The 25,706-nt window shown below is 37.5% G+C and overlaps 4 protein-coding genes across 6 annotated transcripts in view; 2 read left to right on the forward strand and 2 right to left on the reverse strand.

The window, feature by feature from the left end:
* Nucleotides 1-1,517, reverse strand: part of ubr1 (ubiquitin protein ligase E3 component n-recognin 1) — a 40,510-nt gene extending 38,993 nt beyond the window's left edge. For both annotated transcript variants that reach the window (XM_088925071.1, XM_088925070.1), the window contains exon 1: nt 1,411-1,517. In XM_088925071.1, coding sequence (XP_088781197.1) covers nt 1,411-1,455 — 45 coding nt within the window. In that variant the 5' untranslated portion in view covers nt 1,456-1,517. The remainder of the gene's footprint in view (nt 1-1,410) is intronic.
* A 1,497-nt stretch (nt 1,518-3,014) lies between these two features.
* atxn3 (ataxin 3) lies at nt 3,015-12,739 on the forward strand. Of its 2 annotated transcripts, XM_088925643.1 has the most exons (11): nt 3,015-3,090; nt 3,606-3,770; nt 6,406-6,450; nt 6,868-6,953; nt 7,728-7,794; nt 8,417-8,504; nt 8,911-9,046; nt 9,554-9,717; nt 10,026-10,152; nt 10,852-10,931; nt 11,431-12,739. In XM_088925643.1, exons 1-11 carry the CDS (start codon nt 3,067-3,069, stop codon nt 11,511-11,513), a joined length of 1,065 nt encoding a protein of 354 aa, XP_088781769.1. In that variant the 5' UTR covers nt 3,015-3,066; the 3' UTR covers nt 11,514-12,739. The 2 variants fall into 2 exon arrangements, with proteins under 2 accessions (XP_088781769.1, XP_088781770.1); XM_088925644.1 differs by lacking the exon at nt 10,852-10,931 and having other exon boundaries at nt 3,037-3,090.
* A 4,081-nt stretch (nt 12,740-16,820) lies between these two features.
* Nucleotides 16,821-21,697, forward strand: LOC148828357 (protein Z-dependent protease inhibitor-like). The gene is made up of 5 exons (XM_088925542.1): nt 16,821-16,886; nt 17,653-18,254; nt 19,131-19,404; nt 20,918-21,065; nt 21,459-21,697. The coding sequence occupies exons 2-5, from the start codon at nt 17,666-17,668 to the stop codon at nt 21,648-21,650; spliced, it is 1,203 nt and encodes a 400-aa protein (XP_088781668.1). The 5' UTR covers nt 16,821-16,886; nt 17,653-17,665; the 3' UTR covers nt 21,651-21,697.
* Nucleotides 21,698-22,348: 651 nt separating this feature from the next.
* Nucleotides 22,349-25,706, reverse strand: part of ppp4r4 (protein phosphatase 4, regulatory subunit 4) — a 41,639-nt gene continuing 38,281 nt past the window's right edge. The window contains exons 22-25 of the mRNA XM_088924847.1: nt 24,259-24,349; nt 23,888-23,949; nt 23,408-23,561; nt 22,349-23,306 (exon numbers count right to left, since the gene is read on the reverse strand). Of these exons, the coding sequence (XP_088780973.1) occupies nt 23,261-23,306; nt 23,408-23,561; nt 23,888-23,949; nt 24,259-24,349 (353 nt within the window). The 3' untranslated portion in view covers nt 22,349-23,260. The remainder of the gene's footprint in view (nt 23,307-23,407; nt 23,562-23,887; nt 23,950-24,258; nt 24,350-25,706) is intronic.

The following is a 25,706-nucleotide window of genomic DNA, read 5'->3' on the forward strand; positions in this document are numbered from 1 at the left end:
CAAGAATGGGCAAGAATTGCACAAAGCCGGTGTGCTAAGTTGGAAGAGACTTACCCAAAACCACCTGTGGCTGTGATTACTGCCAAAGATGCTTACACCAAATATTAAGTTCATGGGTCTAAATATTTATGCATTATTTCATTTTTTGTATTACGTTATCGCTGAAATTAAGTAACTTACCTTACTCTTAGATGTCTTCAGTCTCAGCTTTCAGGTCTTGAATATTAAGTTTAAGAAATGGGTAGGCATAATTTTGTAATTTCATCAATGAAAAGGTAAAAATCAAACACCAATAAAAGGGCTTGAATTCTTTTCCAAGACACTGCAGGTATATACTAAATTATGCTGTTCAAAAAGCTGTGTAGCAAATTCAGTAATTCACTACCAATCCTAGTTTAGTTAACTACGTATGTCTGTATTTATGTCTGTAGATTTTACAATTGTCACAGAAATTCACCTTTGTACTGTCAGTTTTCAAAGATGTTTCACAACAGTTTTGAAACGCTGGGAAAGTGTCCTTAAAGTGTGCTTCCTTGTAAAGTTGGATTTATCCAGAAAACAATCATGATATAAACAAAGTAAAAGTGAAACTCTGTGTTTAATTGGTAGTCCTCAAGTCTAGTCTACGTGGGACTTACGTATTAAAAATGAAAGCACATGCAATTCATGATTACAATAATTTCCGAGTTTTAGTTCTAAGATGTTGAAATGCTTCCGATAAATTTAACTAAGACTTGCTTACTTCAAATAAAACGAAGAAAAAAAGCCATATCTTTTTCTTATGAATAGCGCCAAGTTTTCTGTTTTATTGTTTCGTTTTCATTTCATTGTATGATAATGAAATATATCACTTGCAATACTGTCACACGCTATTGTTCCTCTTATAATTTACAGAATAACATAAACAATCAATAAAAGTTATATACATTTTTAAAATGTCGATCTTCCAAGAGCATACTTAACCACAAACAAACTTCCGTCCCTTTCCAAACAGATTACTGTTGATCTTTCAAGTATCACTACCATATTATTCAATGTTATTTACTACAAGCAGCTCTTGTTGAGTCTGAATAAGCAATTAAACCCAAGATTCAGGTCGATTTTAAACTAGTGAGATCAGGCAGTGTCACTCTTGCACTTTTATTTGAAAAGCAATGCATTCTGAATTCAATACATATCCACTGTCATCTATTGTATCCAATCCTGTACTGAGATCTTACAAGAAAAATTAAATTGCAGCAGTTTGCTATAATTCCTTCAAGAAATCTAACCAAAATTCAACCCAGGTAAGAATAGCATTTGTAGAAAAGAAAAAAAGCTAGTATCGAAGTAGTATACAAATCGAAGAAAAGAAATATACGCAATTAGTGAGACGCAGAAAATTACCGAAATTAAATTAAATATACTCACCATACTGAGCTCTCGTTTTGTTAATGTCTCTTCACCTTCCGCCATCTTTCATCTGCCGTAATCTGTTACCAGGGCAACGAGAGTGTGAGACAGGTCCCAAAACTGCTTTGCGACATTGTGGCTAGCGACAGTATCTGTCTTTACACGGCATGGTTGTACGCAACATGCACATACCAGTGCCTGTAATACTCCTAAGGCTCTCTAGAGACATGTACTGGAATAGAAAAGTAGAAAGGTACAGACTTCATAAATCTCACCTTACTACAACTGAAACTATATTGAGTACAGAAAGAAACCTATCACTATGCATGTTTGTCATAAAAAAATGAAGTATACTGATTTTGGATATTGATTAAATGTTTCTTTGCTTACTGCCAGCAGCCATAATCATGTTGCAACTCACAACTGGCAACCCACTGAAGCTAAGCAGGTGTGAGCCTGGTCAGTACCTGGATGGGAGACCTCCTGGGAAAAACTAAGGTTGCTGCTGGAAGAGGTGTTAGTGGGGCCAGTAGGGGGCGCTCACCCTGCGGTCTATGTGAGTCCTAATGCCCCAGTATTGTGACGAGGACACTATACTGTAAAAAGGCACCGTCCTTCGGATAAGACGTAAAACTGAGGTCCTGACTCTCTCTCGGTCTCGACTGAAAAGACCGTATGGGAAGGAGTGTAAACGTAAAGGCATTCAGAGATGTATGAAGGAGCCAGATTATTTAAAGCCTCAAAGGTCAGCAGCAAGATCTTATATTGAATACATCACTTGCCAGACTTGTTGCTTATTAAATGAACATCCAACATTAATTATATGTCGGAAGCCAGAAGTGGCACATCAGCTACTGTGACACAGAAAAGCATAATGATAAGGTAATTTTATCAAACCATCCAGCGATATGCCAGCAGGACAACACACACACACACTCATTTTTCTGGGGTAACATTGGGAGATCACAATGACTAATAGCGCAACTCTGAATGTCCTACTTGCCAGACTTGAGCCCCCTCAAACATTTACAGGATGAATTGGGACAAGAAGTGGCTTTTAAGGCTCAGAAACCATTGAACAGGCTCATGCTTATCCAGGCTCTATTAGAGGAACCCCACAGGACAACACCTGCAACCTGGTGCCAATCAGGCATCTCAGAAGTACACCTGCTTCCAAACGTGGCCACACACTTCAGCCTGGGACTTTCACAATACATATTAATCAACATATAATAAAGATGCCTACGTCTTAATAATTTCGTTATTAAATAATGAATACATATGATAGAACCTGTTACAAAGCATTTTTTATTTACTTGATATCTTTGGCAGTTTGTTGCCGGAATAAATTTGATTATTTTGTTACTTATGTTTGTTATATTGTTTTTGCCTAGAAGTATCTTCTAGTAAACTTCTTATTATTTTTAAATGTTTCTGAATACAAGTCGCCCCTACATTAAGTAAATACATATAATTTGATATCAGAAATACTTAACTTTCCCGAGAGTTTCTCAGACTTAAAAAAAAGACAAAAAGGTCTTCATACTTCCGCTAGAAGACCCACCTACCGAACTGTTGTCACATGACGAACGATTTACTGATAGGCCGCGTTTACATGACCCATCCCCCGGAAGGTCAAGGTTCAAAGTATGTTAGTCAACAGAAGGATCAAATATGGATTCCATTTTTCACGAGAAAGTAAGTCGTTTTGAAACATTTAATCTGATTCGGGGGGATTTAAATATATTCGTGTGTGCTTTGTCTGGCTACCTCAAACCGTGATTTTAATAAAACGAATGAATGAAACTTTAAAATTCTTCTGCATTTTCCTCTTTTAACTAGTGAAACCTCCAATGTTTATGTTCTTTAAAAGACTACTATTTCTGCTTTGGCAAACTTCAGTGGAGCAACGTACATGTATAAACGTGTTTAAAGTTATCTGGGAAATTCCTCGATGTATAACTGAGTCTGGTTTGGTTAGTTTTGCATATGCAGTAGGTATCGATCAGCTTCCATCACTTTTTCATATAATCCATTTACATTTTTTAAGTGCAGTTTGCCTTTTTAGTTTCCATATTGTAGATGTAACCATGTGTGTAAGATGTCTTTGTATTATCATTGATTGCAGGGTGTGGCTGTCTAAAATCGTGTTGTTTGGTTGCTTAAAAAGTGAACTCCTTATTTTGAGTTGACTGTTGTACTCTCTGTCATAGCAAGAGGGCTCCCTTTGCGCCCAGCATTGTCTGAATAACCTACTCCAGGGAGAGTATTTCAGCCCTGTCGAGCTGTCCTCCATCGCACAGCAGCTGGACGAAGAGGAGCGGATTAGAATGGCAGAAGGAGGAGTCACTAGCGAGGAGTATAGGACCTTTCTGCAGGTAACAGCACTGGGGCTTGGGCATTTTATTTTTTGGCCAGGAGAGCCCTTTTCAAGACATTTGTCTCCCAATTCCAGCAATCTGAGCAAAATCAAGCAGGACCCTACGACTGTTATAAGCAATGTTACCATTAATTCTAAAAAAAATGAACTGAACTTTAGGGCAACATGTTAACTAAATTCTATCAGATCAGATGAGCTGTGTTAGATGGAAGATGTTGCACTGTTGTGGTGATAGGTTAAACAGTTGGTTCTCCTCCGTCTCTAGAGACCCTGTGAGCAATCTGAGCAGTTTCTTGAACTGATTCTTAAGGCCACTAGGAGCTCTGTTTGAATATTAACAGATATTGTGGGCAAATATTCTGATGGCCACACAGTGGGTGTACTTTTTTTTTCTCACTGATTGTAACTGAGATACTGCTTTCTGGGATACTGCACATATGTGTCCTTCCTCTCCAAATTCTTCATGAACAATTTCATTCATAATGTGAGCTTGGAGGGTGGCACGCTGGAGTTTGCATGTTCTTCCTGTGTTCGTGTGAGTTTCCTCCAGGTGCTCCAGTTTCCTCCCACAGTCCAAAGATATACTGCTAGTATATAGCTTGTGGGAAGATTGGCCCTGGTGTTTGTATGTGCATGTTTGTGTTTTTTTTCTGTGTTTGTTCTGCAGTAGACTGGTGTCTTGTCCAGTTCCCCTTGACCCTGAACAGGATAATGGTTAGAAAATGGATGGATGTGAGCTCAGCATTTCTTATTTAGTTATCAATTATAGCCTGCAAAGGAACAAGTAATAGGTTTATTCCATGCTGAAAAAAAGAAGAAAGAGAACACAACGTTTCGGCCTTGGAGCCTTCTTCAGGTGTGAGAGAGACAGGGCAGTAGGCAAAGGTAAAGTAGCGGGAGAACAAAGGTTGGGAGGGAGGAGGAGTGAAAGGCGGGAGTAGGGGACAGAAAGAGAGGCCTATCAAGAGGTGTGAAGTCAGAATGGGTGCAAAGAGGTGTGAAATGAAACTTCCAATGAATGGAGAAAATTTAAAAGAACAGTAGTCTGTCGTTAAGGGAAGGGAGAATGTGTGATCCTAGCTGCAGAATAATTTTAGTTTCGGTGGTCTTTCTGATGTATGAGTTCGGAAAACCGTCTTTGAGAACACAGACAGAGAGATTAGAGTGGTCGTGGCCGTCAGAGGTGAAATGAGAAACAATGGGCTTGGAGAGATCTTTAATCTTCACAGCCCTGACGTGTTCTCTGAAGCGGTCTCCGAGTCTTCTTCCTGTTTCTCCAATGTAGATGGCTGGGCATTTACTGCAAGAGATACAGTAAATAAGGTTGCTGGAGGTACAAGATGCTGTCTGGGTGATCCGGAATTGTCCTGAGGGGCCTTGAATGAGTGTGGTGGTGGCTGTGTACTTGCAGGTGATACAGCGAGTTCTGTTGCAAGGAAAAGTGCCAGGTGTGGATGGTTGTTGAGGGCGGTCAAGGGAGCTGTGAACAAGGAGGTTACGCAGATTAGGTGGTCGGCGATATGAGATGATAGGGCGATCAGAAAAGAGGGCCCCAATGGAGGGATCATCCTGTAGGATGGAAAAGTTGTGGTTAATGGTCCTGGGGATAGGAAGTGTGTTAGGGTGGTAAGGAAGCACCAGAGGAATGCGGTTGTTACGGCGGGAGTTCCTGATCGGGTTGATGGTCCGGGGGGTGTTTTTGGCTCGGGCAAGGGCCCTGTCAATCACACTGCTGGGGTATCCTCTGTTGATGAAAAATGAGTACATTTCGAGGGCTTGGTTCTCGAAGTCGATGTCGTCGCTGCATAATCGTCGTAACCTAAGGAACTGTGAAAAAGGAAGAGAGTTTTTAGTGTGGTTGGGGTGAAATGAGCTGTATAGGAGGTAGCTGTGTGAATCCGTAGGTTTGTAATAAACTGAAGTGGACAGTCGGGGGTAGTTGATAGAGAAGTTGATGTCTAGAAACGGAAGAGTAGTGGAAGATATGTTAACCGTATATTTGAGGGACGGGTGGAAGTTGGTGAAATGGTGCAGGAAGAACTCAAGCTGATCGTTGGAGCATGTGGCGGCACCGACGCAGTCATCAATATATCGTTTGTAGAGGTCAGGGACATAGCCAGTGTAGGAAGCGAATTATAGCCTGTTGCTTGCAGTACAAGCAAAATATAGACCAGACCCATTGTCATGCACATTAACAATAATAACTGCCAGGTGTTTACAGAGTACTGTGGTGCACAGCTCGGGTCATTAATAGGCATTTTAAGCAGTTTAGTTCCTAGGGCATATTTGCTTTGCACTCTAAATATCCTTAGGGGAACTACTTCTACCTGGACTACCTTTAAATATTTAAGAGTTTGTGCTTGTCTGCTTTTTCGTATTCAGTACCTTGGTTTTAGAATGATTTACACATGTCTTTAGAGGAGTACAACGGAATGGCCTGCATCACAAGCCATTGACTATGGTCTCAACTCTCCTGATGCCCATGAGTGATTGGCATTTCTCCTTGTGTAAAGGAGATGGGAATATCCCTTCTATTTCAGGTGCTAGCTTATACTTCTACTGTTTTAGGACTCCTCTAGTACTTACCGATGACACAACATGTATCCAGCTTTGACTTTTTCCTGTTCTCACAGCAACCATCTGGAAACATGGATGACAGTGGCTTCTTTTCAATTCAAGTGAGTTTTATAAAGTTGCACAATTTAAAAAAAAAAGTCAAATGTGAACTAAATATTAGAACCGGGGGATCTTCAGGATTTATTCTTATTCTTAATTTATTCGTTTGACAGGTAACTTCATGCAATTCATGTGTCTTTCATAGAACATTATTAAATTAAAGGTAACTGTGTAGACTGTAGACAGAAAATGAATATTATTTTAAGCTGAAGTGATATAAATGATATATACACTGAATTATAAATATAAGCTTTGTATCTTCAACATATTTTTTTGGAACTGAAATGTGAATACACTGTACTAAGTTAAAATCAGATATAATATACTGTCATGTATACAAACATATACATGTAAACACATGTTTAAGGCTCTTTAAGATTTTTTTTTACCTTGTTTTCTCTTTTCGTTGTGCATAATAGGTGATAAGTAAAGCACTGGGAGTCTGGGGCCTGGAACTGATTCTTTTCAATAGTCCTGAATATCAGAGATTGATGATTGACCCAATGTAAGAACTTTGTTTACTAAAAACTAATATAACGGTTTGTGGGGGTATCAAAGGTAAAAGGAGAAAAGACAGATATGCCTGAAAATCATTTTATCTGCATTCAACATAACTGTTGTATCTTTGTATTAAAATCCATTGCAGAATGGATGACTCAATATCCAATAGCTTATTATTAAATACCTTAAACGTTTTGTGAATTGGGGCGGAGCGGTGGCTCTGTGACTAAGGATCTGCGTCTGTGGCTGGAAGGTTGCCAGTTCAAATCCCGCAGCCTGCAGAGGAATCCTACTCCATTGGGCCCCTGAGCAAGGCCCTTAACCCCAACTGCTCCAGGGGTGCTGTAAAATGGCTGACCCTGCTTTCTGACCCCAGGCTCTCTCCCTGTCTGTGTGTCTCATGGAGAGCAAGCTGGGGTATGCAAAAAGACAAATTCCTAATACAAGAAATTGTATAGGGCTCATAAAGTGATGTTGTTAATTCTCAATGTAATATCATGCTGATTATTTTGCAATGAAATGTATCTTTAGATATTAGTTTCTTTTAATGCACTCTCAGTGTGTCTTACAAGGTCCATGTGTTCCTGGGGGTTTAGCTACTGGCTGTTGTAAGGTCAAACCACACAACAGTGGTGTGTGACAGTGTTAGCCTGACAATGTTCGTCTTTAACAAAGCTTATGAAAAATTAATAAATTCATATGTTCATAGCATTATTTTTTCATCAATCTTAATAATATATATGCTTAATTGGTAATGTAATTGTTTAATTTATTGTAGAAATGAGAAGGCATTTATATGTAACTACAAGGAGCACTGGTTTACAGTACGAAAACTAGGACAACAGGTAACTTTGACTGCCACTTGTTATTTGAGATTTCTTCTTCTTTTTTATCTTAGTCAAAGAAGTTAACACAATTTGAATAGTGTTTTTAAGCAAAGTTTATTTTTTTACCCATTTTTAATATACTGTACATTTTGTCAGTAGCTCCAGAATTTTGTCTTGCTTTTATGTTCTAATTAATAAAGCATTAATTTCCTAAATACCTTCACATGGACCTAAACAAAAACTAAAAGGTGCACTTTGCATCCATGGCTACTGTAAATCACTTTCACTTGGACTGTGTTTTTGCCTGAAGGATAAAGTATAAGAATGTTAAGGAACTTGGACAAGGTAGCATGAAGTGAGTCACAGCAAAGGATTTCACCAGGAGCTGCCAAATACTTTCCTTAATCTGCTGGGCTGCTCATTATTGATGTACTATTTTTACATTGATTTTAGAGAGCGAAAATGTTTTTGTCTTACTGTTCAGTATAAATACTTACTGAGTAAGGTTCTAAATTCATATTTTGAAGATCTTGACAATTGCCAAAAACCTATTGAAGACCTATTAAAGATAATGCTGATATGTTAAACGCCCCTTTCACCAATTCCAATTTAATTTAATTTCTTTCTTGAAAACTTGTAGTGGTTTAATCTCAACTCTTTGTTGACTGGACCTGAGCTGATTTCGGACACTTATCTTGCCCTTTTTTTAGCACAATTACAGCAAGAAGGTGAGTACAATAAAGAGATCTTTTATTCTTCATAATTTCTGGGAATGGATAAAAAATGGATACAGTGAGTTTTATCAACATTGACTGATTCTGAGTAATTATTAGTATATAATAGTATAACATACCTACTTTAGAATGTTTTTGTTTTTGTACTTCTTTCTAAAAAGAACCCAGAATATCTGAAAGGGCTTCTCATATCTGAGATATCATTATTATAAGCAATAGAGGTCTGTGTTAATGTTTTACTGTATAACTGATAAGAAAACCTTTTCTTAAAAAAAAAACAGTTGCAATCAGATGTTTTTTATGATCTTCATGTCAACGTTTTTGTTGTTATGAAGTAATCGAGAGAAAGTCCATCACATTTTCTTTGCCTGTTTTGGCCTCTGTTTGTTGCTTTTCCCAGGTTATTCAATTTTTGTTATTAATGGAAACCTCCCAGAATGTGATGCAGACCAGATTCTAGGTATCATGAGGGTGGAGCAGAGGCAGAGGCCCAGACTGATAGGCGAAGAGGTGGCTCAGTCCGGTAGTGGGCAAGGGTGAGTGAAACATGAGAAAAAATACTCATCGGCAGAAGCTTCCATATCCTGTTGGCTTGGCTGCTGTATACGGCAAGATGGAAATGCTTCTTTACACCAGGAGTTATTTTGTACTTGTTGAGCCAGTGCCAGAATGTTTACTTTACAGAAATGATGCCAGGGTGACTCAGAATATTTGAATAAGGATATTTTCCGAATACATTTAGCAGTCGAATACCTTTGTAAAATTCTGAATATTGGGATGAAAATATAAATATTGTCATCAGCTGGACTGATGAGGGAACTATATCAAGACATTTTTGATAGCATGCATGCAAAAATGCATTATGACCAAGAAGTTATAATTTGTGATATCAAGTATCACATCTAAAAGGCATTAAATCGTATTTTTTTAAGTGAAAGTTAATTTTAATTTGATTTCTTTAAGTATATTTCTCAGTCTTAAAGCCCTTGCTCTTTGAATTGTTCTTTTGCATATTTTCTTCCTGTAATATTTTTTTATTGTAGTCTGTTAATGGACAGAACACTGAATTCCAACCAGAACTTGGAAGCAGTGCCAGTAGATGAAGATGAGGAGAACTTGAGGAAGGCTCTGGCACTTAGCCGACAGGACATTGAGGTGGAGGATGAAGAGGCTGATCTACGAAGAGCTATTCAGCTTAGTATGCAGGGTATGAGCAGTACGTTGTCTTTTTGTGTAAAGAAGCAGTTTTTGGAGTTGAGAGTTCCTCAATCTCATTTACACTTCAAAATTTAAAATAACTTGGACTATTACATTATACAAGGTAATTGTTAGTGTTTTATTTTGAATAAGCAATTGTATGTTTACATGAAAGGAAATGACAGAAATTCAACCAGCTTGATAAGTATACTGTTGGGAAAATCTATTTGGCCTCACAGCGCCTTCATAGCAGAAAATGTTGTAAAAATTCAGTCATATTTGTTCGATTTGTTAGTCTTTTTCCATTCTGTACTTCAGGTACTACAGGCAACACTAAGCTTCCTGATGCCAAAGATGAAAATATTGCCCATACATCAACATCAGGCCAGAATGAAACACTAACAGCAGAGGAGCTTCGAAAGAGAAGGCAGGCCTATTTTGACAAGTAGGTTTGTCCACCTTTCCATTTTCCTTGTTTCATTTTCAGGTTATCCTTTAGTGTCTCTGAGAACTACGGACTGTCTGTGTAGCACCAGTCTGGAGTGATGGTGTCACACGATATACCCAAAATAACTAGACCACTCCTATTTTTGGAAAAAAAAACATGTATTTTTCCATCTTCAGGAATATAACAATGCCTTAAGTTTATTTCATATTCCCTTTCAAGTTAGTTCCACCACATGAACTTGAAATTAACACTATATAAAAATACCAAACGTTTTTCACAAGTATGTAAAAGGCTTCCAGGTGACTCAACCAGCAGAAGTGCTCAATGAGACAGCATACTGAACCTTTTAGACCAAGCATTACTGGTTCATATGTAGGCAATGGCAATGGTAGATAATTCACCAAGTGGCAGAACACAATTGATCAAGCACCAGTCTACCAGGTTATCCTTTTCTAATCACAGTGAGCTACGTGCCTGTGAACATTAAGTGTCATCAGTGTGAGCCACATCTCTCCATCCTATGTGTGTACTCTGCAGTGGAAGCTGGGGTTCACAGTAGGAATAAAAGGCAGGGTGGACTTTTGTCTAGAAATAATGGGTCAGCCAAAAGCTAGAAAGGAATGTATCCAGCAAGATATTCATATTCTAACATGAAGTAGAGTAAAGATATTAATGATAAATCCCATTTTATGACAGGCAGTCAACACAGCAGGCACGAGCTACAGCACCACAACAGCAAGAAAGCAAAAGCACTGGCACACTGGCAAATGACACAGGTAATATAGACACATCAGTGGCAGTAGGACTTTTGATTTGTGATCTATTTTCCATTATGGGTTTATGAATATGAGGGCCTTATTTTATCTCTGAAAATCCTGGGTAAACTGAACTCTTCGCACTTATTTAATTAAACGTTTATACAGTTTACCCACCAGGAAATTCAAGTGGGGAATGTGCTGTAAATTGCAATAAATCTTTTAGCTAACATAAACTGAGAGTATTGATCAAGCATGATTTGTGTGAATTGGAAATACCAAAACATGAAGAAAATGAAATCATGATATGGGTGCTGCCACATCCAGTCTCCTCCGTCTCCTTTCTGTGTAATTGCTGCTTAGAAAATGGTTCCATTTTTAACTGGGGGGTTTAAAAAAGGCCTAGTACTTCTCTACAGTTTTATTGTTTTGATTGTTCTGTTATTGTGGAGGAGAATTTAAAATCCTTCAGACACTTTACAAACCAGTTATGTTTGTCTGCTTTGCACTGTTTAAACAGGGGAGGCTCCAAATGAGCAAAACACAACGCAGTCAACCTTAGGTACAACTCCGGAGCAGCCTGACTCCAAGACAAGTCAGTAAAAAATGGAGAATCCAGTGGTCAGTCCCAGAGTACTCTTCGCAATGCCCGTCCTTCTGTTCTGCTGAACTGTAGCAGCTGGTTGACCCAATGCATGAGCACAGAGCGTGTTGACGGAGGACTGCGTTTACAGATACTTGGAAAGGAAAACCGAGGGTGGGGGTTTGCGATTCTGTAACTGTATAACTGCCATTCCGTGTCCATGACGGCCTTCTGCTTCAGCACCTTGTCGTTTATTTTATTTGTTTTTTGTCATTCTCCTTAAAAAATGTGCATGTTTGTGCAAAATGCATTAATCAATGTAAGTAGAAGAGAGAGGGGAATTTGCAGTTTCTGAAAAACAGGGTACATGATGGATCTACAAGGTGTCCAGACTGTCCCTTTTGGAAAGGTATGGGACCACATGTGAGTGAATCCTTTGTCCGATACGGTCAGTTCAGATCCCCCGCCCCAACTCCTCCCAGAATCCTGTTGGAAAGGGTGTCAAATCTTGACAGATAAAAGAATGATAGATTCTGTTTCCAGAAAACCATAAAAAAATAGCATTAATTAAGTCTCCTAGGAATTGGAACCTTTTAGACCAAGCATTACTGGTTCATATGTAGGCAATATGAACCAGTTATTGGCCATAACTAAAAGGAGAACTTCTTTCTTCTGATATTAATTTATGAGGCTTTATCATCTAAAGTCTTTCCGCTAGTAATCTGATTTTGTAAAAAATTCATACTTCTGTTTTAACCCTTCTAGATGAAAAATACAGAACACTATTTTATTATAATTTAGTGTAGGGGCTATGAATCCAATTGTTTACTTTTTTGTGTGTACGTTGATGTTACATTTATTTGGTCCAAGAAGAGGTGCCAATTTTCAAAGTATGTAGGTTTCGGTTAAAAGTTCTCTGGATGTAAAATTTCTTATCATTTATATTTCTCACATTTTTAAGTTCTGAGGTATACATAATTAGTAAAAAGTTAAAAGGGTCAGGTTGTCTTTTGTTTTAATAGTTTTCAGATCATGCTTTAATGTTTTGTTTATTTTGTTTATTACTGGGACCACTCTGAACATAAAAGCTTGAGGATTTTGTTTTGGCATTTATTCGTGCGGCAGATCTTAACAGTTTTAGAGATATTTAAATTATTTGATTTTTTAAATGTAAACTGCATTGCCACATGATTGTCTGCATTTAAAAACCTTTTCTTCCCATAAATAAACCTTTTTTTCCATGCCAGTCTGTTCTTCATTTTTTCCCTTTATAATGTGCAGCTTATGTACAGTGGTGTGAAAAAGTGTTTGCCCCCTTCCTGATTTCTTATTTTTTTGCATGTTTGTCACACTGAAATGTTTCAGATCATCAAACAAATTGAAATATTAGACAAAGATAACACAAGTAAACACAAAATGCAGTTTTTAAATGAAGGTTTTTATTATTAAGGGAAAAAAAAATCCAAACCTACATGGCCCTGTGTGAAAAAGTGATTGCCCCCTAAACCTACAGTAATAACTGGTTGGGCCACCCTTAGCAGCAACAACTGCAATCAAGCATTTGCGATAACTGGCAATGAGTCTTTTACAGCGCTGTGGAGGAATTTTGGCCCACTCATCTTCGCAGAATTGTTGTAATTCAGCCACATTGGAGGGTTTTCGAGCCTTAACCACTTTTTTAAGGTCATGCCACAACATCTCAATCGGATTCAGGTCAGGACTTTGACTAGGCCACTCCAAAGTCTTCATTTTGTTTTTCTTAAGCCATTCAGAGGTGGACTTGCTGGTGTGTTTTGGATCATTGTCCTGCTGCAGAACCCAAGTGCGCTTCAGCTTGAGGTCACGAACAGATAGCCGGACATTCTCCTTCAGGATTTTTTTGTACACAGCAGAATTCATGGTTCCATTTACCACAGCAAGTCTTCCAGGTCCTGAAGCAGCAAAACAGCCCCAGACCATCACACTACCACCACCGTATTTTACTGTTGGTATGATGTTCCTTTTCTGAAATGCTGTGTTACTTTTACGCCAGATGTAATGGGACACACACCTTCCAAAAAGTTCAACTCTTGTCTCGTTAGTCCACAGAGTATTTTCCCAAAAGTCTTGGGGATCATCAAGATGTTTTCTGGCAAAACTGAGACGAGCCTTTATGTTCTTTTTGCTCAGCAGTGGTTTTCATCTTGGAACTCTGCCATGCAGGCCATTTTTGCCCAGTCTCTTTCTTATGGTGGAGTCATGAACACTGACCTTAACTGAGGCAAGTGAAGCCTGCAGTTCTTTGGATGTTGTTGTGGGGTTTTTTGTGACCTCTTGGATGAGTCATCGCTGCGCTCTTGGGGTAATTTTGGTCGGCCGGCCACTCCTGGGAAGGTTCATCACTGTTCCATGTTTTCGCCATTTGTAGATAATGGCTCTCACTTTGGTTCGCTGGAGTCCCAAAGCTTTAGAAATGGCTTTATAACCTTTTCCAGACTGATAAATCTCAATTACTCTGTTTCTCATTTGTTCCTGAATTTGTTTGGATCGCAGCATGATGTCTAGCTTTTGAGGATCTTTTGGTCTACTTCACTTTGTCAGGCAGGTCCTATTTAAGTGATTTCTTGATTGAGAACAGGTGTGGCAGTAATCAGGCCTGGGTGGTGCTAGAGAAATTGAACTCAGCTTTCCAAAGATGTGATAAACCACAGTTGATTTATGTTTTAACAGGGGGGGCAATCACCTTTTCACACAGGGTCATGTAGGTTTGGATTTTTTTTCCCTTAATAATAAAAACCTTCATTTAAAAACTGCATTTTGTGTTATCTTTGTCTAATATTTCAATTTGTTTGATGATCTGAAACATTTCAGTGTGACAAACGTGCAAAAAAATAAGAAATCAGGAAGGGGGCAAGCACTTTTTCACACCACTGTATACTTTTTAACCAAAAGATCTCCAGAGGATTGCAATGTAATACTGTACATGTTAAATATAGTGCAAGTCTCATTTTTGCAAATATAAACAACTTTTTCTATGTAAAGTTGTACCTTTTTGTGATGTATAAGGTTGCACTATTATTCTGTTGCTTGAATTCTAATCTCATATCAACTTTGCATTTTTCTATTTTGAAAACCTTCATTTTTAACAGCCAGAAAAATCCATTGACTTTTACAAAATTAGAAAAGATATGAGCTAGTTTTGCATAACCTCTTTGAGGAAAAAAGAAACCTGCCATAAGAACTGGCCCTTTCTTAGGCCATCGTGAGAGGGCTGAAGAGGCGATTTCTCATTACAATAGTAGAAAACGACCATTGCATTTCGAATAAGGCTAAAATCCTTACCAGTTATTACACAAAAGCTGCTCGTCAGACTGCTTCTCACACCTTTTTGCAATAGCCAAAATTTGTTATTCAGATTTAATAATAGCAAGGTTTTTAAAAATGAAAATCTAATAGGGTTTGTGAAAGAATGGAAATGATTTGTTAACAGAATTGATATATTTAATTCCTTTGGAAATTAGAAGCTAGACATAGTGCACTGACTGATGCCATTGTGCCCTATTTTCCATGTTGCTGGCATCTGGAGATATGGAGAAAGTACAGCTGGGAGGGAAAGACTAATTACCACCACTAATAACTCCAACAGAGGGAAGCTTTCAAGAACTCCCTCCTGTCTCAAAGCTTCTGTAACAGCAGGAGGATCAAACTGTGCAAATAACACAATAGAAGACCAGCTCCTGCAAAACTAAATTGCACAGCGATGTACTTTCCTGAAAGCAATTATCAAGTGTCATGTTAGCACAAGGGCTAAAGAAATTATGAACCAACACTTGAGATTATAGACTGGCACCATGTTTCATTACTGCATGAAGGTTTTCAAGTAGTGTTATGAAGATTTGGCACTGATGTTAAAAGAAATTATGTTACTCCATGTGATTGCCAGTTATCTGATAGAGGGATTTTCTTTTTTTTTCATCAAACACAAAATACATATAATTTATACATATATATTTAATATACTGAGAATCTGTCTTAATTTGATTAACATAAATTGTCTTTCGGACATTCTATTTAACCTATATTTCACTTTTAGCATTTTTGTGATTTTGCAATTGTAGGTGATTCAGCAAATGTACTATAGGTTCAAAAAGTTTGAGAGTGCCTTAATTTCCTTCCTGCTTGAATTTCGTTCTATATAAGACAACATGACACTTCCTCTTAAAACCAACTTGGTCATCTCCCAGAGCTGAGTGGGTATTTGTTCAGATTTAAGGATGTAATTAAATTCTGTGAAGTTATTCTATTTAAAAAAAAGTCCTCATCTTTTCATAAAAATAGATAAAAATGCTATCTGAAAGGTGTATATTGAAATCATATTTATATGAAATTTTAAAACTAATGGGTTTATGGTTCGACAGAATGGTTGTATCATTTTGTCTGATATTCTAGATAAAAGAGAATAATTTATCAGAAAAAGATAATCCCTAAAAAGATGTGTCACACGGAGAGTAATGTGAATATTCTCCACCTATAATTGGTTTTTACTTTGAAGAATTTTTAGTTTAGAGAAAGATACATAAAAAAAATCGGAGAATATTCTGTGGTCTGTATAGGTTTACTGCTAGAATATTAAATCACCATTCCACAATGCTTCCAAACTGTTTTGTGAAATGAAAACCTAGCGTTATGTACTTAATGCTTACACTCTGCTTAAGGTACAATCTCATATTTCATACAAATGCACTGTCCAGCTTATTATGTTCGTATTTGTAGATTTCATTGTTAAAATTCCCCATGTAACAATGCAGTGTATTAAAAAAATCTTTGATTAGTCAATATCTGTGACCTCTGCATGCATGTCCTATGTGTGTTTCCATAATTGTTTTAGTAGACTGAACAGTAGATACAAAGATATACCTGACAAAAGTACGGCTTTACATTTCACAAGAGGCCTAAATGATTTGTTTCATGACGTTTCAGAAAGTTCAGCTGTTTAGAAATAAATGTAAGCACCAAGCAGTTAATATATTGTGTATTAACAAAATAATGTTGTGTATAAACACAAATGATTTTTTCAATCATTTAAACTCTGCGTAGCATAATGTGCAGCACTGTTCAAAGGTGTGTAAACAATTAATAATATCAGTATTGTTCATTCATTTTCACTCTTAGATATTATTCACACTGTGAAATGTTTTTGTCCAAAAAGATTTGAAACCTGAGTTTTTCTGAGCCACCCAGCATTGAACCTCTTGGAAATAGCTGGCCATTATTTACAAAATAGTTAATAGACAACCACAAAAGTACACTTGCACTTTGCTCCTCTAAACATTATATTTGGGTATTTTCTTTTGCCTGTAAGAGACTTTTGAGACAAAAAAAAAGTAGAGAAGCAGGAACAGAAGCCAAATATTGTAAGTTAAACGTTATCATTCTATTTAATCTTTAAGTCGGATTTACAATATAGCTGTACTATGGTGTACTATGGTGGTAAAAAGAGGAGTAAATCACAATATTGCATTTGCGAGAAAATTGTTAATTCCATGTTTAAACATGTTAAACTACTAATAGTGTAAAGAAAATATCTCTGAAATAAACCAGGGTAGTAAGTGAAGCATCACAGCTTTAGGGATCTGGGTTCGATTCTAGGCTGTTGTGCACGCTGGGTGGCTTTCTACAGTATGTGATATTTGTATTTTCTCTCTTTGTACAGTAAGCATGATTTTTCTCCAAGCGTGCCTGGTTTCCTCTCTTCTTAACGAAAGCTGGTAGATTGATTAGCTATGCTAAATTGCCAAATCCACGAGGAGTGGGGTCTCTATGTCATTAATCTGCCTGTAAAACATAGTTCTCCTACAATATTGACCTCAAAATATGTGAGATAAGGTTTAGATGAAGAATATATAGACATCGGAATGACTTACTTGTTAATCATCAATTCTATATTTAAGTAATAATTCAAAATTATGACTTAAATTTATGTACAATTAGTGGTTTTACAAACCTTTGAACAGAACTACATGTACTGTACATGTATGGAACGTTTACATTGCATTGGAGCATTATACAATGCAAACATATTATATTTTGCTTTTTACTAGCATGTTTTCATTGCTTGAGAATTAAAACTGCACAAATGCCTCACACCCTGCCTTATGTTGCATTTTATTGTGTCTGTAGGGGTGAAATCAAAATGAAGACAAGACTTCTCTTTCTTCTGGTATGTGCCTCACTCTTTGCCCCCCTGAGCAAAGGTCAGAAGGAAAATCCCACTATCATGGACCTGTCGACAAAAAACACAGATTTTGCTATGAACCTGTACAGGAAGCTTGCCAGCCATCATGATGACAACATCTTCTTCTCCCCTTTGTGCATGTCAGTAGCATTCACCATGCTATCGATGGCTGCAAAAGGGGATACTTACAATCAGATCCTTAAGGGTCTCAACCTCCAACTGCTTCAACGAGCGGACCAGCCAGACCTGATCCCTGAACTGTTCCGACAACTGGAAGCCAATATCACCCAAAACCAAGACTTGATACTGGCCCAGGGCAGTGCTATGTTTGTTCATCAGCAGTTTGAAATTGATAAGATTTTCAGTGAGCAAATCAAGAAGTTCTTCAACTCAGATATAATGAACATAGATTTCTCCAAGACCGAAGCTAGCAAAACAACCATTAATGATTATGTAAAAATGAAGACGAATGAAAAGGTCATGGGGCTCATCAGTCAGATAGATCCTCTTACTCAGTTGGTGCTTGTAAATACCATTCTTTTCCAAGGTGGGTGAATAATAATACTGTAGCAACCTCACAGATGGTAAAATGACCATAATGAAGAGATTACATGTTTAACTGTGGACTGCTTTGTTAGTTAACTGTAAACCAGGATTATCCAAGTGAAGACGCATGATTCAACGTTCACAGTGACGTGGTTGAGCATTGACGCTTATTAGAATAGGTCTTATTCCAGTTTCTGAGTGCAGAGCAGAAAGAGAGGATGTGAGTCCCCACTAGACAGGAAGCTAGTCCAACACAACACACCCCCAGCAGTAGAAATGTATTCACCTACTGTAGGTGCACTGGAGCAACTGGAGTAAAGTACAACTGGAACCAGAGCCCAGTTAATAATCTAGAGGAGCAGCTCCCAACCTGCGGTCTACAGACCCCGGTTCATGGGCAAAACATCATCATTTCAATCTGATATCCCATCACCAGTCACATTTGATGTTTTTATGATTTAGGTTAGAATTCCACATATAATGGACTATAAATATATTATTAATATTATATTAATGCCCAGAATTGTCTGGATGCTCAATTGAAATGTCTTGAGCAAACCTTTCTTTCATTAATCAAAATTTAGAGCCGTAACTACAACAAATTAAGTAAAATATTTTAAAGAATAGAGATTTTGATATGGTTGAAGAAAGTAGCACTAGAACTCTTCAGTTTAATATTGGCTCAAAATCTGAAGGTAATTATGTAAAAAGTGTTCTACATTGTTTTAATTCACATTATCTATGGTGTGTCTGTGTTAACCTTGTATATTATAATAAAAAAGAAACCCAAAAAAGAAAAACATGAAACTTCCTGACAAGTTGGCATTGACTCAGATTTCATTTGTTATTAAACAGATTTGACTTTGTCTTCGTTTAGGCAAATGGGAGCTACCATTTAACTCCAGCTTTACAGAGGAAGCACGATTTTATGTTGACAAATACAATATTGTCAAGGTCCCCATGATGTTCCGAGAAGATAAATACTACTTGGCCTACGATCCTGTGCTGAAGCTCGGCATTCTAAAGTTGCCATACAGAGGCCATGCTGCAATGCTGATCCTTCTTCCTGACAAGGGTGTTGACTATACATCCATCGATGATGAAATCTCTGCGGAGAGCTTTCTGGGATGGATACAGAAACTGAAGAAAACGTAAGCAGACCTTTAATAAGTTCTTTCTTTTTTAATGTGTTTAGTTGGAAAACTGGAAAGGTACACACAAACTTTACAGTGCCTTGCAAAAGTATTCAGACTCCTCTGATGTTGTCCCATTTTGCAGAATTACAAAATGATGCACGCACACCTCTTTTTCAATTTAATGTTTTATTCTAAACCTGAATGCTCGAACTGAAGAGGTGTCAGGGTAAGATTAATGTCAGTAAAAGTAAAGAGAAAAAAATGAAATATGTTGATTGCACAGGTATTCAGATTCATTTGGGATTCAAACGTAGTGCAATTTTAACCGTCTTTTGTGGCAGATTTGCTCAAGCTCTCTCAAGTTGCTTGAGGATCACTTGTGGATAGCAGTTTTCAAGTCGTCCCATGGGCTCTCAATAGAATTCAGGTCAAGACATTAACTGAGCTGCTCAAGAACAGGCTGCCTTCCACTTCCTAATGATCAGCTTCCTTATGCACAAGGAGATATTAGATTCTTTGAAGTGAATTTATACTCTTCTGTTCCTTTACATAACTTTGTCACAAGACATCTGAATACAGCTGCAGGGGTGGTGATTGGACTGAACCCAAGTGCAAGAAAATGGAGAGTGGCTGAAACACCCAAAGAGATCCAACTCGGCTCGAGCACTCCGGGACAGAGGGAAAGTGAAGTTAAAAAGTAGTGCCAATACAATGATACATTACTGGCCAGTGGGGTGATTAGCCCAGGCCCAGGTTAGTAAAGAAAGAGAAAAGGGCAAAGATGCTACAGTCTAAAGACAAGCTGGCTGGCAGCATCACAGGTGAAAAAAGGAAAAAGGGATAGCATGGTGACCTCAGTCCTTGATCAGAATCAGGGAGTTTCGGCTCTTGGGAAATTGCTCTCTTGACTTCGGACTGGATACCTACTGCTGTGCTCCCCAAAACAAGGGGACCGCATGGGTCTGGTGGGCAGTCCTAGTCTGGGTTAATTAGACTGGGGTGCAGGCAGGTGGACAAGCAGACTGATGCAGGAGAAAATTAAAGGTAAGAAATCTTCCATTAAGAACTGGCTAGCGAAGCAAAGATTGCACCAGCCAGTCAGCAAGCAAAAAGAATAGAGATAATAAGTTCACTGCGGCTGTGGCGAGAAAAGAGAAAGGGTGGCATTGTACAAAGCCAGCCCTCATTCATAACTGCCCACCTCAGCCCATGGACTGGGATCAGGGGGCCTTAGCTCTTGGAGTATTGCTCTCTCGGCTTCAAATTCCTACTGCAGAGCTCCCAGAAAGAGGTACCTATACAGGTTGGTGGGGGGCACCCCTCTTGTGTAGCCAGGGATGTAGACTGGCAAGCTAACAGGACAACACACAGAATAAGAAGCACTCATTAAGTGTTGCCTGATTTAGTTGTCAGTCCTCAAAAATGTTACTGTGTATCAGGTAAATCTATTATGGTTGATTATCCATATCATGTCATCGTGCTCCAAGAATAAAAAACTATATATGTGTTCTCTGCAACTGTGTTGCAGAAAACTAGAAGTACAGCTGCCTCGGTTCAAGATGGAGCAGTCCTACAACATGGACAAAATTCTTCCAGATCTGGGCATTCGAAACGTATTTGAAAATACGGCTGACCTTTCAGGCCTAAGCAAGGAAGTGGGACTCAAAGTTTCTGAGGTCAGTGTGATATGAAACAATATCTCATTTTAATAAGACAAAATCAGCTGTTAAGCTCCTGTAGCCCCTGTAGTTTATTCACAACCATTTTTCTTGTCAAAAAGGCAACAGAATCAAGAAACTGTTGCAAAGGCTTTCTGTGGCACAGTGCACAACACTACCTCGCTCCTCCACTGTTTGATTCTGGGCACCTGTCTGAGTGGAGTTTGCATTTTCAAAGTACTGTATTCACACAGTCAAATTTTCATCCTTCGTTAGGTGTTAAGTTTGCAAACTCATGCAAAGTACTAGTTCTTAGTGCCTGACAACAGAAAAATAAGATGTAATCCTTGGCACAAACCTTGTATTTGTAGCTTTTGGTGAAAGCTGTCACTGTTTCTATTCTGATTACAGGTCCTTCACAAGGCAGTGATAGAAGTGGACGAGAAGGGCACTGAAGCAGCTGGTGCAACAGCTACAGGAATAACAGGATACTCAATGCCACCAAGGCTGATAGTGGACCGTCCCTTTCTCTTCCTCATTTACCATGAGAAAACAAACAGCATACTGTTCATGGGAAGGGTGATAGACCCCACTAAAAATTAATTGCAAAGCTCTTCATAACAACTAATAAAGCTTCATTTTGAAGCATTGTTTGTTCTGCTAAACTTGTTTGTTCATTTTAGTCATTTGTCAAACTTAAATAAACATGACTTTATTTACAATCCCTTACATTTCAAGAATAATTCTGCAAAGAAAGTAACAAGTGAATTCGATAAATTCTAAATAAAATCTGATTATGGAATACACGTTTTAACATTCCTTTTATAATTTCACTAACATGTTATCGGTTTTAGGTGATGTACTCCTATAAAAAAATAATTGATATATTATAGGAACAAATAATAGGTTTATTCCATCCTGAAGAGAGAAGAAAGAAAACACAACATTTTGGCCATGGAGCCTTCTTCAGGTATGATATATTGATATATTATATACTGTATATATTATAATAATTAAAATAAAAACACGAATAAAATGAAAAACTAATAGAATCATGACACGTGAAACCATGACAAAAGACATTTAGGATTTAAATTAAGTTGTTTCACTACAATGTTTTTTTATTTTGAAATGTGTTTGAAAAGTAGTTGTTTTCTCTAGTGTTGGCAAAGTATAAACACTTCAATGAATCTAGTATACTGCACATGAAAAAAAACAGATTTTTTTCATTTGTTGATTCTGGAAAATCAATTTTCTTATATCCTTTCATAAACACCTTTAACAATTTATTAACAGTATTTTCCCCAAAACATGGAAGACTGTTTTATTGGCACAGGCATCAAGGCCATGAAATATAGCAACAGATCCTAGATTATGCTCATGATAATGTTCTCTAATTTTTAAATTTTAAATTAATTAAAAGATCTGTGCAGACTAAGATTTTAAAATTCAGAATAACATATGTTTGTATCTCATTCCAACAGATGCATCAATAATAAAGCCCACATGTTAAACTATCTAAAGAGTGGCATAAATTATAAACAAGGTTCTACTATGTCACTCTATTAACTTTATTATTTTACCACGATTTAACGAAAAACGCTGACTTCTGAGTGTGGGAACACCTTAAATTTAATCAACAAGTTTAAGAAAAAAACTTAGGTCATTAAACCACACAGTCTACAAAAATGAAATCTATTTAATTTGTCTTCATTAAAGCATAACAAATATCCAACATATATCAAAGTAATCAGTTACTGAATGTTGTCTGAGTTTACTGAAGTGCTAAAACATCAGGCACAATTGTTTTATTTGCAGGAGTGTATCAGGGCCCATTTTGATTTAAAATAACTCAGTATTAGACTCGTCGATAAAAGTATCCATAATAAAAAAGAACAAAGGAGAAAGAACAAAACAAAAATCGCGAACATTTGTAAAGCATGCTGTATTGCAAAAAAATTAAAAATACATAGTGTACATGACTTTGTTCCAAGTGTCATTTTAACAAAGGGTACAAGTATTGCAAACATGAATTAATGACAACAAAATTGACTGCATATAATCCTAAAAATTGCAAAACTAATGTGAAGAAATACTGCACTGTATGTCCAAAGCAGGAATGCACATTTGACAATGTGTATTTATTGATTGTTGACCAGTTATCTTCTGCAGAGCTGCGGCAATAATTGTCCTCTGGGCTGGCAAGGCACCTGTCACTCCCTCCCTGCTTGCATCCCAAATGAGTTCGACTTTCTTTGCCTTCCTCCAACAGAGTAAAGAGTTACAGATTAGCATTTGTACAGTCTGTACTGGGTGCTTGGTTTTATATCAGACAAAAATACAAAGCAAACGAAACTCACATGGTAATCTTTCTAGACTGGGTATCCTTGCTGCCATTGCTCCTGTGATCAACAGTGTTGATTGTGTTACTGCGGATTAATACTGGCATTGAGGAGGTGGAAGGCGAAACTGAAGTTGATGCTGCACTAAAGTGATGGGTCCTAATGACGTCATCTGAAAAAGAGCACACGAGGAATTCTTGAAAGGTATCTATGGTCATTACACTTATTGTACATTACTATTACTGTCCTTTTACCCCCTCATCAATTTTTAAATCGCGGTTTGTTCATCACTTGGACTCTAAAAGAACTAAAATGCACTTATACTGTAAGAACAGAGCAGTGGGCTATGTACATGCATCTTCTGAAATGCACATGGGTAGATATACTGTACATTGGTTTTTGGATAAATAGTTGGATCCGTTATGTGAGATAAGAACCACACTGAATATTATTTTATAGTTATTCAATATTCGATACCATGAAGGAAGAGATGCTCACCATTAATGGGCAGTAGTGAACTCTTGCCTGTTCCAGGACAGCTTCCTGATTCCTTTACTTTGCTGGAAGGAATGTTATGACAAGATTAGGGGAACTCATTAATTAAGGGGAGACACAAAGATAAAAAAAAACATAGGCTTATGGACAGTCAGTTGCTTTGGAACCCTCATAAAGTTAACAGAAATTTAAAGACATTAATTAAGAATAACATTCTTAAAAGTCCTCAGATAATTCTCCTTTGATTTACTGTAAAATGTTAATGTATGTAAATCCTTTTGCTGTAATGAAATGACAAAAAGCTCATTATTTTCAATACACAGCAATTCTGATTTTGGAATAACAGGAAAAAGAATGTGGCAAATTGAGCTTACATATGTTTGTCTGAATTAACCATTTTAGAAGTTGAAGGATGACTGCTGAGTGATCGACTTCTTGCCAATTTAGTCTTCTTGATTTCTTTACCTAGAAATGTGAACAAAGGGAAAGGTAACATTCAGCATTAAGGTTTGGAAATAATATTGATTTTAAAATTCAGCACTAAACCGAATACATCTGCCCTGAAAAAATATTTACCGCCTTTCAATCATGCCCCTTCTTGTTGATTTACAAATTATGTACACTAATTTTTAAGTGAATCATTTAAATCAAAATGTGAATGTTCAAACTAATCAGGTTACACTAAGTGTCAGCAAAAACTGCAAAGAACAAATAAAAACTAAACATTAGTGACTGCACAAATGTTTACCCCCTTTGCCATGGCAGACATAAATTAGTTCTCAGCCACAAAATTACTTTGTCAAGTCACGGTTGAATGGTCACTCACTGTGTACAATAATAGTGGTTCACATGATTTCAGCATAAATACACCTATCTCTGTAAGATCCCTCAGTTAGATTTTGAATTTCAAGCAAACATTCATCCATGTAGGCCAAAGAGATTTCAAAACAACTCAGAGATAAAGATGTATAAAGGTATAAAACAGGAGAGGGGTAAAAAAAACTTTTCAAATACATTGAACATCCTCTTGAGTACAGTGAAGTCCATTATTAGGAAAGAGTTATTACCACCCAGATACTGCCTACATTAGTTCCTCCAAACTGAGTGACTGGATAAGGAGTGCCACCATGAGGGCACTGATGACTTTGAAAGAGAGACAAAAAACAAACCAAAACCGCAAAATAAAACCTTAAATCTCTCAGAATTCTAACTAAAGTTTTTCTTTAGTCTTCTATCTCTCTATATATGGGAAGCTAAGCTGCGTATCAGCAGAATTGTTTTCCAAGACTCTTTTTAAAAGAAACGTACAATTCCCAGGCTTTTCCGTCATCCACTGGTTCACTCTGTTCTCACTTTCATACAGATGAAAGCACTTTCAACTGCTTTCTTTGCAGATAGCAGAGGACACTGGGCAAAAAAAGGCCAGAAAGGAAACCTTTCCTTTCTTTTTTAAAAAGGCATCTGACCAACCTTTTCCTTCCAACTGGTAAAGAGAAGAAGTACAATGGGGCATTTCCTATTGCTCTCTGGGGAATGTGGTTCAGATAAGAACTGCCATTTTGACTGAAGCCACCACCCTGTTACAAGTGTTTGTGGTCAAATCAAAATTGAACTATCTATTCCCAATGCAAAGGGTTAACCAACACAGTGCACCACCAAGTCAACACTGGTCAAGCATAGTGGAGGCAGAATTATGTTATGGGGCTGCTTCTCATCAGCAGGGACGGGGAAACTTGCCAAAGAAAGTGCGTGGATCAAAGTACAGGCAACTTCAGTGGAAAACCTGCCTAAGTCTCCTTAACATCTAAAACTGGGCAAATTC

The sequence above is a fragment of the Atractosteus spatula genome, chromosome 9 (assembly GCF_055471065.1).
Source record: "Atractosteus spatula isolate fAtrSpa1 chromosome 9, fAtrSpa1.hap1, whole genome shotgun sequence".
NCBI lineage: Eukaryota > Metazoa > Chordata > Actinopteri > Semionotiformes > Lepisosteidae > Atractosteus > Atractosteus spatula.

Bases quoted from the DNA above. Each gene is read 5' to 3' on its own strand.
- LOC148828357 (XM_088925542.1), top strand. From the start codon at position 17,666: ATGAAGACAAGACTTCTCTTTCTTCTGGTATGTGCCTCACTCTTTGCC. The intron at 18,255-19,130 runs GTGGGTGAATAA...GTCTTCGTTTAG, and splicing joins AAATACCATTCTTTTCCAAG to GCAAATGGGAGCTACCATTT. The intron at 19,405-20,917 runs GTAAGCAGACCT...ACTGTGTTGCAG, and splicing joins ATACAGAAACTGAAGAAAAC to AAAACTAGAAGTACAGCTGC.
- atxn3 (XM_088925643.1), top strand. From the start codon at position 3,067: ATGGATTCCATTTTTCACGAGAAA. The intron at 6,954-7,727 runs GTAAGAACTTTG...AATTTATTGTAG, and splicing joins AGATTGATGATTGACCCAAT to AAATGAGAAGGCATTTATAT. The intron at 9,718-10,025 runs GTATGAGCAGTA...TCTGTACTTCAG, and splicing joins TATTCAGCTTAGTATGCAGG to GTACTACAGGCAACACTAAG.